General features: G+C 39.9%; 3 protein-coding genes and 1 pseudogene across 8 annotated transcripts in view; 2 read left to right on the plus strand and 2 right to left on the minus strand.

The window, feature by feature from the left end:
- Jam2 (junctional adhesion molecule 2) overlaps positions 1 to 1849 on the plus strand; it is a 54986-nt gene extending 53137 nt beyond the window's left edge. Inside the window, exon 10 of the mRNA XM_090348152.1 lies at positions 1278 to 1849. Within this exon, the coding sequence (XP_090204278.1) occupies positions 1278 to 1310 (33 nt within the window). The 3' untranslated portion in view covers positions 1311 to 1849. The remainder of the gene's footprint in view (positions 1 to 1277) is intronic.
- A 4257-nt stretch (positions 1850 to 6106) lies between these two features.
- On the minus strand, positions 6107 to 13290 carry Atp5pf (ATP synthase peripheral stalk subunit F6). Of its 5 annotated transcripts, none has more exons than XM_090348250.1 (4): positions 13269 to 13290; positions 10888 to 11066; positions 6956 to 7080; positions 6107 to 6236 (listed from the first exon to the last, which is right to left on the minus strand). In XM_090348250.1, exons 2-4 carry the CDS (start codon positions 11049 to 11051, stop codon positions 6199 to 6201), a joined length of 327 nt encoding a protein of 108 aa, XP_090204376.1. In that variant the 5' UTR covers positions 11052 to 11066; positions 13269 to 13290; the 3' UTR covers positions 6107 to 6198. The 5 variants fall into 5 exon arrangements, with proteins under 5 accessions (XP_090204376.1, XP_090204357.1, XP_090204346.1 ...); XM_090348231.1 differs by lacking the exon at positions 13269 to 13290 and adding an exon at positions 13136 to 13220; XM_090348220.1 differs by lacking the exon at positions 13269 to 13290 and adding an exon at positions 13116 to 13203.
- LOC150069593 (small ribosomal subunit protein eS10 pseudogene) lies at positions 7102 to 8350 on the minus strand (annotated as a pseudogene).
- Positions 13254 to 13572, plus strand: part of Gabpa (GA binding protein transcription factor subunit alpha) — a 31843-nt gene continuing 31524 nt past the window's right edge. Inside the window, exon 1 of one of the 2 annotated variants that reach the window (XM_090348172.1) lies at positions 13254 to 13350. The gene's annotated coding sequence lies outside the window, so the exon portion shown is untranslated. The remainder of the gene's footprint in view (positions 13351 to 13572) is intronic. The other variant, XM_090348182.1, reaches the window with a different exon arrangement.

Below are 13572 nucleotides of genomic sequence, written 5' to 3' on the forward strand. Positions count from 1 at the left end.
GTCAGTACCGTCACAGTTTTTTGAGTGAAGTTTTAAAAAGTGATGTAGTTGTCTGGGAGTTTAGCCTAATGGTAGAGTGCTTGCCTAGCATGCATGAAGACCCGGGTTCGATTCCTCAACACCACATACAAGGAAAAAAACTGGAAGTGGCATTGTGGATCAAGTGGTAGACCTCTAGCCTTGAAAAAGTCTAAGGACAGTGGTCAGTCTCTGAGCTTAAGCCCAGGACTGGCAAAAGAAAAAAGAAAAAAAGTTATGTAGTGATGGAATGGTTAAATGGATAGAGTGTGGAATGTCAGAAGTTATTGTACTCCAGGGCATCAACTCTCATATTCCTTGAAGGAAAGCTTAAGGTGTAGAATGGACATCTGAATTTTAAATATTTAAGTGATTTTACTAAATACTAGTATTTAACAGCCATTTACATTTCTATAAAGGCTTTCTCCTTGTAAAATTTTAATTTCTTAAAATTACTAACTCCAGCATCTGTTTATCACAGAAATCCTTGTTTTATATTTACTACACTGGAAGCATACTATGCTTTAATTATGAGACAAGCAATGTCTAATTTCCTATCTGTTTATATAATCTATGGAAAGAACTCCTTAAGTATGAAAAGAAAAATAAACCCATCCCACCAAACAATAAGGGGTACTATGTGTCTCAGTTGAAAGGAAAATAGGTCTTTTAATTTTCATCTGGTATTTTTCAATAGCCTTAATAGTGCTAAGCTTGTCTTAATTCTGTTTATCCTTCATCATGGTTTCTAGTCTGACAACTTTTTTTTTTTTTGCCAGTCCTGTGGCTTGAGCTCAGGGCCTTAGCACTGTCTTTACACTTTCCTCAAGGCCAGTGCTCTATCACTTGTACCACAGCACAGTTTCTGGCTTTTCTATGTATATGGTACCAAGGAATCAAACCTGGGTCTTCGTGCATGGTAGGCAAGCACTCTACCACTAGGCCAAACTCCTGGCCCTAGTATGACAACTGTGAGCCATAAGTATTCCTTGGTAGAAAGGAGGCCGACCTGTGTCCTGCCCTGAAAGCTTGTATTCTGCTTCTAACAAAGATTTCTCTTGGTCTTATATTCCTCTCATTTCTTTCCGCTCTCAAAGTTTCAAGTACCTTGTTTTCTAAGGTTTACTTGCTTAATTCTCTATAAGGTTGTACCTAATTAGACTTATGCTGATTCTTATAGTGGACATAGCTTAACTCTCAACAGATGTATGTGTATTTCTTTAAACATCATTCAACTTGTTTTTTCTTTCTTTTCCTAGGATTTCAAACACACAAAATCCTTCATAATTTAAAAGCATCCAAATTTTGAGACACATCAAAACCACAGTTGATATCCAAGTTATTAAAATATTATAAGCCTCTGCTCTGACTTACATTTGCAAAGAGATGGGCTATGAAATGAACTTGGAACCTCCTTTTAACTTTGATAGACTCTAGCTCACCTGAAGTTATTTTGTGCGGGGAAAAATCTGTCATTGTCTAATATACAACTTGGCTTCCTTTGTCTGACTGAACTAAAAAATCAAAATACTGTGTTTTACTCTGAATTTTGTGAAATGCTAACAAATGTCTTAACTTCTGAAGAAAGTTACTATAACAAATCATATTGACTGTGAAGCTAATCCAGAGTGAAAATAAAATTGCACACACCTCTGTGCAAGTCTGATTTTAGGGTTTTCAAAAATACTCTATGACAGATGCAAAAGGAATCTCTGTTTCTTGTTTCTACCAGAATCCTCTTTTGTCCCCAAACATAATCCTTATTCCACTGTTCATTTATCACTAATAAATCCACACAAGGCAGGCCTCAGTACTGGGTCTTATAACCAGAGATGTGCACTTTGTGTTTACTTTCTTTTCTGAGAAATAAACATGAAGAGAAATAGCTAATGACCAAAACTCAGATATGCACTGTAGTACTCACTTGGTTTGTCACTGATGACGTAAGTCTGAGTTATAAACACAAACTCAAGTGACCTCATCAATGACTGCTATTGCTGCTGTTTTATTCTTTGAGACTCCTTTGAAAAGGCTCAGAAACCTGAATAATTAGCTTGACACTACAGCCTACCTGGTTTAGCAGATATCTTTCCCTACCTGGGTGGATGTTTCAAATCTGTGCATTGAAATTCTCACTGCATCAAGCCCCTCACTGTTAAAGAGCCAGGAGGTTGCCAGTCCTGCTTATGACAAAGCAAGAATGTGTAACTACCTCTTGATATGTAGAAGGGATATAAGAAACTATGGGTGAAATAAAAAAATGATCTTCTCTGTGAAGAAGGCTGTGTTGAAAAGTACCATCTTTTAGAATTGATTGATTTTTATTAAAGATGAAATATATGCTAGTGATTTGTCATGTACTTTTGGACAAATTTGGATAAAAAGGCTGCTTGGTGCTGGTGGCTTAAGGCTCTAATCTTAACTACTCAGGAGGCTGAGATCTGAGGATCATGGTTCAAATCCTGCCAGACAGGGAGGTCCATGAATTCTTATTTCCAAACAATTTCCAAAAAGCTGGAAGTAGAGCTGTGGCTCAGGTGGAAGAGCCTTGAGTAAAAGTCCAGGGACAGTGCCCAAACTCCTAGTTCAAGCCTCAGGGCTGGCATCCTTCCCTCACTAAAAAAATAAAATAAATAAATAAAAAATAAAAAATGGCTACACTACCTCACTACCTTTGAAAACGCTGAATATATGAACATAGATACATTGCTTTCAGAGGCATCTTCTGGGCTGGGATAGCTCAGTGGCAAAGCACTTGCCTAGTAAGTGCGACATCCTGGGTTTGATCCCCAGTACTCCCCCCCCCAAAAAAAAGTCTCAGAGGTATCTTCTTTCTACATAGTAGTCAATACCAATCTCCATAAATCCCTGAGCAAATGGTTAGCACACTGAGTGTCTAGCCACCAGCTTGCTTGGGAGATGCTCACTACCAGCTGGTTCCCTCCCCCTTTGCCTTACCTATGGCATTCAATTCACTTCACCTCTTATTCCTGGAAGGCTCTGTCTGATAGAGCTCTAAAGCAAATTATCACTCCATTTGTGAGGGGACAGCAAATGTTTTTTTTTTTTTTTTCTTTTGATGATTCTGGGTTTGAACTCAAAGCTTGTATACTTGCTAGGCTTACTACCATTTCAACAAATGAAAACCTGCTTTGGGTTTTTGGTTTTTTTTTTTTTGTTGTTTTTTTTTTTTTGGCTACTTGGAGGGAAATTTCTGCTAACAGAGCTAGCCTGGGATGACATTCCTATTACTTAGAACATCCCATATAGCTGGAAATACAGATACACACCACTGTGGTTCAGATGCTAACTTTTTGCACAGGTTTGTCTAAAATCATGATCCCTGGGGCTGGGAGCATAGCCGAGTGGTAGAGTGCTTGCCTGGCATGAATGAAGCTCTGGGTTTGATTCCCCGGAACCACATACACAAAAAAAGCTAGAAGTAGTGCTACTGCTCAAGTGGTAGAGCGCTAGCCTTGAGCAAAAGAGTCCAAGGACAGTGCCCAGGCCCCAGGACTGGCACAATACATACATACATACATACATACATACATACATACATACATACATACATGCATGCATAAAATTATGATTTCCACAACTGGGGCCTCCTGAGGAACTACCACACCTAGCAAGTAGTAGGTATTTTAACCCACATGGATTCTGATATGGCTACTCAACTCTGTCATTGTCCCATAAAGACAGCACTGCACAATAAAGAAGCAAAGAATGTGTCTGTATTCTAGTTCCCCTGGAATAGGAGTTAGCCCCTCAGACATGGTTTTCCACCGATAGTAGAAGAAAGCAGGCTACAGGTTGCCTATGCTTTGACAAAAAGATGTGCTATGGCTTAAGGAATGCTTCATGTCACATTGTGAAATGCCAAGGGGATTTATGACCATCATCTTTAGATACACCATTACTGGCTTAGCCACTTTAGTGTAAAGGACACAAATCCATACTGTGATATGAAGATTATCTAGTGCCTTAACTTCATTGATAGGGAAAAAAAGCCATCAAAGATGGCAGAATTCATTTTATCCAGTGTAAACACCTACCACTGCCTTTGTCCCAAACTATACTATACATTATCTTGCAATATTGTATGCAGCTAAGCGAAGACCATCATGTAAAGAATGCTTCTGTCTCCACCAAGGATGTACCATGCACAGTAATTTTCTGATTAAAATTTTCTCTGTGGATAATGTGTCCAGACTTTTCATTTGTTCTTGATTTTTACATCTGAGAGACTTGTACACTAACAACTGGGTAAAAAATCCCACTAGTTTTCAGAGCAGTTTGGTTTTATTTTCCTGCAGTGAACTTGTGTTTATAAAAGATCAGGACTCTAGAATCCTTAACAGCAACTGTTTTTATATGTTCTTTCCCTCCAGCTTAGGGTGGCCTCGAAGTCACAATCTTGCCTACTTCAGCCTTCCCAGTGCTGCAATTACAGGAATGTTCCACCGGGTCTGGATTTTTTTTTTCTTTTCCAAATAAGGAAGTTTTAATATTGTGAGTTATATCAAGATTTATTTTTAGTTGAGGGATTTAGCCTAACTAAATCTGGAATGATTGATTTTTTTTTTCAATACAACTTTGCAAAGAACTTCTTTCATCCTACAGCTGGATTTGTTTGATTAACTTTTTAGTCTCATTTAATAATAACCCACCTATTGTTCAGTAAAACCCAGGAAACTACACCCTCTACCATCTGCAGCTACAAGGCTAGTTCTTTAGCCATTTAAGATTAGAATCTCATCATCTCTAGGTCTGGATGTCTGCCAACTTCTAAACTGCTGACCAAAATAAATAATTCTGACACTAAAAATCCCCCCCCCCCACTTTTTTTAAGCCAGAGTGTCACCAGGTAGCCAGTCTAGCATGGAACTCCTGACCCTACTGCCCGCTCATCCCAGACACCATTGTGCCCTTTATCCTATCACATATAAATTTGTCCAAATATTAGAGTTTTGTCAATGTTATGAACAGTATTATCCTCTAAGGTAACTAAAGGTTGAAGACTCATATGCACTGATATGCCATATTGTCAGGTATAAAATTGCATGTATGGCTGTTTTTCCTTAAAAATATTTTTTTTAGGTAATTACTTTGAGGGCTATGTATAGTTAATTAAATTTTGATGGTTCCTGATAAACCACATGCCCAGAAAATATTCTTTCATTCCTTGGATACAAGAATACCATATAAACTTTTCCTGTGCCCCAGACAGGGATTGTGCAATGTAGCAAGACTTTAACAGGCTGACCTAAAATTAGCTACACAGCCTAGACTGACCCTGAACTCATAATCCTCCAAGTCTCAAGAGTGCTAGGATTATAGGTTTATACCACACTAGGCTAGTTATATGTATGTATGTATGTATATATATATATATATTATTATTTTTTTTGTCAGCTGTGGGGCTTGAACTCAGGGCTTGGACACTGTCCCTGAGCCTTTTTGTGCTTAAGGCTAGCTCTCTACCACTTGAGCCACCGTGCCACTTCTGTTTTTGAGTGGTTAGCTGCAGGTAAGACTCTCTTTGGAACTTTTCTGCCCAGCTGTCTTTGAACCACGATGCTCACGTCTCAACCTCCCGAGTAGCTAGGATTACAGGAGTGAGTCACCGGAACCTAGCTTAGAGCTTTTAAAATAAGTTCTTTTATAAAACTGTCTTCTCACTATATCCCTACTTCTTCCTCCTAAGTCTGTACTAAACAATACTAGGCTGTGATCTCTAAATGAAGACAAGGGATCTGGGCTTACAGTGGAGAAGATAAAATACAACTAAAAATGATGCTGAGTTTTCTAAGAAAAGTATAGCAAAGGATTTATAAACCATTTCTTTATATTATGGGAGGAAGTCTAACATCCTTTCATAGCACTATCATTCTGTAACTATGTCTGTGTTACTAAAGCGATCTTGCAGCATACTGAGAAGAGTCTGACAAGGACGACTATGGGTAAACTGTACCCAATATATACCCAAGAATTTTAAAACACCCCTACAACAGGATTTACTACATTCCAACATACAGGCAATATTATCATTACCAATTTATTTGTAATCAAAATTTAAAGAGCATTTGATAGTGGTGAAGTATATGTTTATTATGTTTCTAAGTAGTTGTACAACAAATCTATGACAGATTACCAGATTAACTTCATGTTATTTCTTCAGGATGAGGGTTTTTCCAAGACTTCAAATTTGGGATCTGAGAAGAAGGAAAAGAGTTTAAGGTTAGCTACACTGCAACAAATGCTGACTTAGAGTGACACATTTTTAAAAATCTATACAGAAACACAAAAATTGCTGTTTATTACAGTTTCCATGAGCACAGTTCTCTATTAATTGGTGTTAAGTATTCTATCCCATTTAACTGCAAGGACCTTATGGAAAAAGGTACTCTAATTTACCCCAAATTTCAGATGAGAAAATAGGTACCAATGAACTGCCCAAGATCACATAGCTAGTAAGTGACCCTGTCAGGATTTGAGATCAAGCAGTTAGAATTCAGATATCCACATGTAACTGCCATTTAAAAAATCTGAACAATCGGGCTGGGAGTTTGGCCTAGAGGTAAAGTGCTTGCCTAGCACGCATGAAGACCCAGGTTTGATTCCTCAGTACCACATACACAGAAAAAAAGCCGGAAGTGGTGCTGAGGGCTCAAGTGGTAGAGCTCTAGCCTTGAAAAAGTCCAAGAACAGTGCTTAGGCCCTGAGCTCAAGCCCAGGACTGGCAAAAAAAAAAAAAAAAAAAAAATCTGAAAAATCAAAATAATTATTAAGGACTGGGGTTTAGCTCAGTGTTAAGTTTGCCTAGTATTTTTAAGACCCTGGGTTTCATCCCTACCACCAAAACACTGCACACAAAAAATTTAGTATTCTCTATCTAATACACTATAGAACAAATCTGTAACTAGAAACTTACCTTCAAATTTGAAGGTAGGGAATGTCGTCATGTCTCCTTTCCCATACATTTGTTTTAGTTTAAAAAGCTCTCTCTCCAGGTCTTGCTGATACTCTGGGCCAGCATCTACAGGTCCTTGAGATGACCTATTTGCAAATGAGCAAATAAAAATGAGCATTATACACTAGTTTCAAAGAACAAAAATCACTTTTTTTTTTTGGTCAGTTGTAGGGCTTGGATTCTGGGCCTGGGCATTGTCCCTGAAGTATTCAGCTCAAAGCTATATAGCCCTACCCCTTGAGCCACAGTACCACTTCTGGTTTCTAGAGGTTAATTGGAAATAAGAGTCTCACGGTCTTTAGTGGCCAGGCTGGCTTTGAACCAAGATCCACAAACCTCAGCCTCCTAAGTAGCTAGGATTACAGGCATGAGTCACTGTGCCTGGCTAAAAGCACTTTTTAAAACAAGAAAACAAGTATTTACACCTGATCTTCAAGCCACATTTTATTAGTATGAGGTTTCACACTAAGTTATCTTGAAGGAAATCTCTAACATTAAGACTTTTCACTGTCAAAAATGAGTTCCTTTGGAATGTCAGCTGTGCCATTTAGCAAGTACACCAACCATGGCAAGGCAAGAATCACTCTTAAACTTTAGGGTTTTGTTTCATTTTGTTTGTCAGTTGTGGGGCTTGTACTCTTGGCCTGGGTGCTGTCCCCGAGCTCTTCAGCTCAAGGCTACAAGTTTATTCAACACAAAATAATTCTCTCCATCTTTACTAGGGTGGCTGTCCACATCCACAACCAAATCTACCTCTAAACTGGAATTCAGTTGATGACCCAGCCCCAGCCTCGGCTTTCTTGTCAGCACCGGGGTACAGCGCTCTATCTGTAGGTGTCTCTGTCAGCTTCACCTCTTAGGAGTCTTGCAGGCCTCTCACCCTCCAGACCTTTGGGCCGAGGCCTGCCAGTCTTGGGTCAGCTGTGGAGGCAGGTGAAGGTAATCTTGGAGATACTGGATGCCTTCCTTGGTTAGGTACCAATAAAAATGCCTTCAGGCAAACTGTTCCTTCAAGTGGCCTCTGAAAGACTATGTGGCCTTCATGATGTGAAGGTTGGGCACATTCTTGTCTGCTAGCTCTGGGTACTTGGGCATGTTGACATACTTCTTGGCCACCACAACCATCTCCTTAAAAAAGGAGTTCATAAATGGCAATCTGGTTCCTCTTGGGCATCAACATCACGGATCCAAGGCCGAGGCTGGAAATGCCACTTCCAGTTTTCTAGTGGCTAACTGGAGACAAGAGTGTCACAGTCTTTAGTGCCCCGGCTGGCTTTGAATTGCGATTCTCAGATCTCTGCCTCCTGAATAGCTAGCATTATAGACATCAGCCATTGAGCCCAGCTTTAAATTTTATTTTTTATCTAAAAATAAAGATTCTATCAAGCAGAGATCTTAAGACAATTCACACAGTTAGAACTAAGTGTTACCCATTATCATTACCTACTTTAAATTAGCCATCACTGAATGACTTTTTTTTTCTATATATGTGGTACCAAGGAATTGAACCCGGGTCTTTGTGCATGCTAGTCAAGCACTTTAACCACTTGGCCAAACTCCCGGCCCTACTAAATGACTCTTAAAGTTAAGAACTCAGTTACAGCTCAGCATGTATGTGAAATTCCAGGTTCTATCCCCAACGGCAAGTTAATTTTTAAATACAAAAATTAAAATCTTGGTAATTCAAAGACCTTAGAATTTGGACCTATCAAAAGAAGTAAATTATTTCAAACCTTAGCAATTTTGAAATTTGTAAGTAAAATGGATATTTACATTTGCTTAAGAGTTAAATTACTACATTTCATGCATACTACACATGCATTAAGACCAGTGTGTGTGTGACATATGGCTTAACAGAAAGCTACTCATTAAGGAAAGACACTTTGGCTGATCTTATAAGGAGAAATTGCAGACTCCTTAAGAGTCAGAGTTTACCTAAGCACTGAATTCTTATTGGCCAAGCCTTTTAAGACAAGTTAAAATGCAAACAGCCTCAACACTGAGATGCTACATCTGTGTGGAGGACAAATTCCTAAAAAGTTATACACACATGCTTATTGAACAGGATGCTGTTCAAAAATTCTAACCTCTTAGCCTTGTTTTTTTTTTTGGCCAGTTGTGGGCCCTGAACTCAGGGCCTGAGCACTGTCCTTAGACTTTTCTCAAGGCTAGACTGCTACCCTGGAGTCATAGCACCATTTCCAGCTTTTTTCTATGTATATGGTACCGAGGAATTGGACCCAGGTCTTTGTGCATGCTAGGCAAGCACTCTACCACTAGGCCAAACTCCCGGCCTAACCTTGATTTTCTTATATCAAATTTTCTTATATTTTGGGGGAGAGGGGCAATGCTACTGGGGTTTGAACTCAGAACTTGGTGCTTTCTAAAAAAGTACTCTATCACTTGTGCTATACGCCGAGTCCTTTGCCTTTAGTTATTTTCTCAGTGAGAGTCTTGCTCAGGGCAGCATCAGACTGTGCCTTCCATGTACTGGGATTATAGATATGCATCACAATAGCCACCTTGTTAGTCAAGATGGGCTCTCTATAACATTTTGCTTGGGCTGTCCTCAAACCACAAACCTAGCCTTGCCCTCTGAGAAGCTAAGACCGTAGCTATGAGTCACAGCACTTAGTTTAGTTTTTTTTCTTTTTTAAATGCCCCTTCTACTGTCACTTTTATATTCCTATTTCTATGGAGGTTATCACTAAGTAATGTTTTGATTATTACATTTTCCCGATGTCTTTTTATTTTCTTCTCATTCTAATACTCCCATAATACTACTTTCTGTACATAAAAGTCGTGCTGTGATATCTTCACAGGTTTAAAATCCTTCAATTTCCTACAAAAACCCTATCACCCGGTGTCTTCATACCTACAATCAGGATGAATCTGTCCGAACTATTGACTCAACTCCTCATATGCCCACTACTCTGGGGAAACAGAATTCTATGTTGTGCTTTCTAGCTTTCACATTGTTTTTCCATTCTAAAATACATTCTCCTCCTATGCAAACCCATATAGGTCTTAACCTAGGGTAAAACCCTGGGTGTGAGTGTCCTACTTTTCAAGCTACAATCAAAATAATCAATAAGTTAATTCTTTTTCTTCTTTTTACACGGGAAGGATGATCTACTGCTATTCATAAAATTTTTGGGAGATAAGACCCCAAATAATGTGTTCAAAGCCACGATTAAACATTACCTCTACCAAGATACCTTCCAAAATGCCTACAGCTAGAAAGTAGTTAGGAATTCTCCAAACACTGAATTTGTCACTTAGTGCCTACTATCACTTACCTTATACTGTATATACCTTATATAGGTGTTTTACCTCTATTAAATTTCCACAATCTTCATAAGTGTGTCCATCATAAAGAATAGTCTAGTGCTTTGTACACAGTAGACAATTAAACAAGAGAGAATGGAAGTAAATGTACACCACTTTTTCTAAGACTAGGGTTTGTACTTGATGATAGACAATAGTTGACCACCTCCAAAAGACAGGGTTTTTTATAACCTTGTCTTTTCACTTCAGTCATTTGTTCTTCAATATTCCCTGAGTAAGTACGTATTTAAAAAAGTAAAATAAAACTGCTGTACTTATCCCAAGTGAAGTCACTAAATGGCACAAATTGAACGCGTATTCTGATGTTTTCTCACAATTTTATAAACTTAGGGTGACTTTTCTTAAATGTATCTGCTAAATGATGCTGAGTGTATGTATCAGGTTATGACTTAGTTCATAGTGACATTTTAGTAAGGATATATTTTAAATAACAATAGATTTAATGGAACTTCCTCCTTGCAGCCCACAAAGATAAGGTTTGGGATGGATACCTTGAAATTTGCATACACCTAACATTTACATTCATAATGTGGTTGATTACTTACTGTCGCTTTGCTTTGTACTCTCTAATCTTGTCCACAAAGAGTTTCTGTATAGGATCAAGTTCCTTATTAAATGCCACAGCTGTAACACCAATGTTCCTCCGCAAATGAACAGAGACTGCTGACCGAATGACAGAGGAGAATCTGAAGAGCCTCTGAAGAATCATGGTGGTTCTAAGGTACTGAGAAGAAACATGGGAACTTTAGTGTACTTTCTCTAAAATATCTCTACATACATTAAGGTAGGACTCTAACTGCTAAGGAACTAAATCCTACCATACTTAACTCTGGATGTGACCCGAGTCTCTACCCCACTCCTCATTACAATCATTTGCTTCTTACCCAAAGGCCCTAGGGACTTCAGAGCCATGAGGAATGACTCAGCCTTTAGAGACCTGAATTTAGTGATTTGAAGATAAAATGAAAAGTATTTCAAATTGCAATAAATACATGCAACCAGAATTCTAGGTGGGAGAAATAAAGAAGTCACAAGTAGTTAGAAGACAATTTCCATAAGACTAGTACTTAAGTTTAGAAATACAAAGAATTTACCAAGCCCTAAACTGGAATGGCAATTGAGGATGCACAGCTGCATATACAGCCTAGCAAACGTTTAAACCTTAAAATAAAAGGAAAACATGACATAGTAATATGCTCTCCATGTGCATCCACAGAATTCCTAATCACTACCACTACCTGGGACAACAGACTGCTACGAAAGTTTCAGTAGACAGGATCAGTAGAAGATTACAAACTGTGCCCATGTATAGTATTAAGAGACACTGTGAAACAGGTTTTAGAAACTTTTATACCAATTCAACAAAGTAATTTATATCCTGAATTTAATATTAAAAAACACATTTGTATTTTCTGGGCCTTCTTTGGTTTTTAATCTCACTTTTCTGGTAATTTGAATCCATACTTCTTCAAAGGTATTCATGAGGAAGAGTGGTCCTTTCAACCCAGATTCTGAGAGGTATAAGGATAAGGGTAATCTCCCAGGACACTTTTGTTAGTATCTGAAGACTGTTCTGAAAGTTATTGGCCTGAGGCCAGAGATGCCATGAAATAATCTTATAGGATATTAACCAAAAGTGGCAATGCTCCATAACAGTTCAAATATCAGCAGTGCCAAGATTGACAAACCCTGAAAGAGCATGCAAACACTATCAAAAGAGATCATGCAATCAAACAAGGTATCATTACTAACCAGGAAGAAAACAAAAGCATTTGAGAAAACTCAAAGAATTGCTCTGTCAACTGTTCAACTGCACCAGAGGAAAAATGCTTGAGCAAAGACTACAAGCAAACAACAGATAACCTTCTAGGATGCCAATGCTTTAACATGCCCATACAGAAACTGAGGTCTGGAGATTAAATCCCTGGCCCAAGAGTTCAACACAAATCCACACACACCTTACATATACATAACATGTGCAAACTTTAAATTCTAAAAACCCCTCGAGGTCGCTTCTCTATGTGAATCCCTGTCATGCGGAAGGCACATGCCAGAATACAAGCAAGTTGTAATACTGGTGATAAATTCCTTACAGGAATTTAAGGTGCTATTAAGACTAAACGTGAGTCTGTGTTGGGGATTCGACACAAAAGTGATGGGTGTTAATTATTAAGAGGTCTTGTCCTCCGGGACAGGGTTCTATTTATAGTGATGACTGGCTAGCCAAGGGTCAGACCATTTGCTGTCTCTTCAGTACAGAACCCTAAACTCAACTCACAGGAATGTTTAACACGATTGGTTTTTTTTTTTTTGGGGGGGGGGGTTGATGAAAACTTTTAGCATGACTACGGTGTTCTTTACGTCCTGAGAATGCACGCGCCACCGGCCCCAAGTACCGTCCACGGGATTGTCTCGCTTGCCCCGGGTGGGGAGGTGAAGTCATAAAAAAAAAAAAAGTCTGGTCCTGAGCGCTTGACCTTGAGATGCCCCCCACCCCCGCCCGACCGCCGGCCCAGGCCCCGCGGCCGCAGGACTCCGCGCCCCCCACCCCAGGGCGGACCCTCGCAGAGGTCATCAGCGGCCCTCGTCCACCGGGAACCAGGGTTCACTTCAAGGCCGAGGAGCGCCGAGGTCATCTGTAACCGCGGCCAAGGCCGCGAAGGTGCCAGGGACGCAGGGCTGCCCTCTCCTCCCAGTAGGGTAAGGGTGAGAGGAAGCCCAGCTCTCACGAAAAAACAAACCCAGATTCTGGTTCCCCAGAGGCCAGGCTGACCTAGCAACCCTCCCGGTCACCTCGTACTCCGTCCCGAGCCGCCAGAGTCACCGCCGCCACAGCCGTCCTACTTCCGGCCCTGGCCCCGCCCACACTCGGATACCCGCCAGCGCAGTGCATTGTGGGCCCCCATTTCAATCGTTCCACGCTCACCGGACAGGAAGCGCCTCCGAGACAGTGTGTGATCGGACCGCTCTAGGTAAGACAGAAGCCCAACAAGAGGAGGAAGTGGTGGGTAAGTACTTCCGGGTCTTCTTGCGTAGACTCCGCCATCTTCCCTTGAGTTGACCCTCTTTTTTTTTCATGTTTTAGTTTGTATTTACTGTTCTTTTTGGAAACAGTGCTTTGTACGCATGTGCGCTCCCCATAGTCTCCCTCCCCCTAGGTCTAAACTCTCATCTGAATAAGGCAGTATCTTGTTCCTCGGGTTGTGTAAATTGTGAAGGGGAAGTGAGAG

This window comes from Megascapheus bottae, chromosome 1 (genome assembly GCF_031878675.1).
Source record: "Megascapheus bottae isolate mThoBot1 chromosome 1, mThoBot2.hap1, whole genome shotgun sequence".
Lineage (NCBI taxonomy): Eukaryota > Metazoa > Chordata > Mammalia > Rodentia > Geomyidae > Megascapheus > Megascapheus bottae.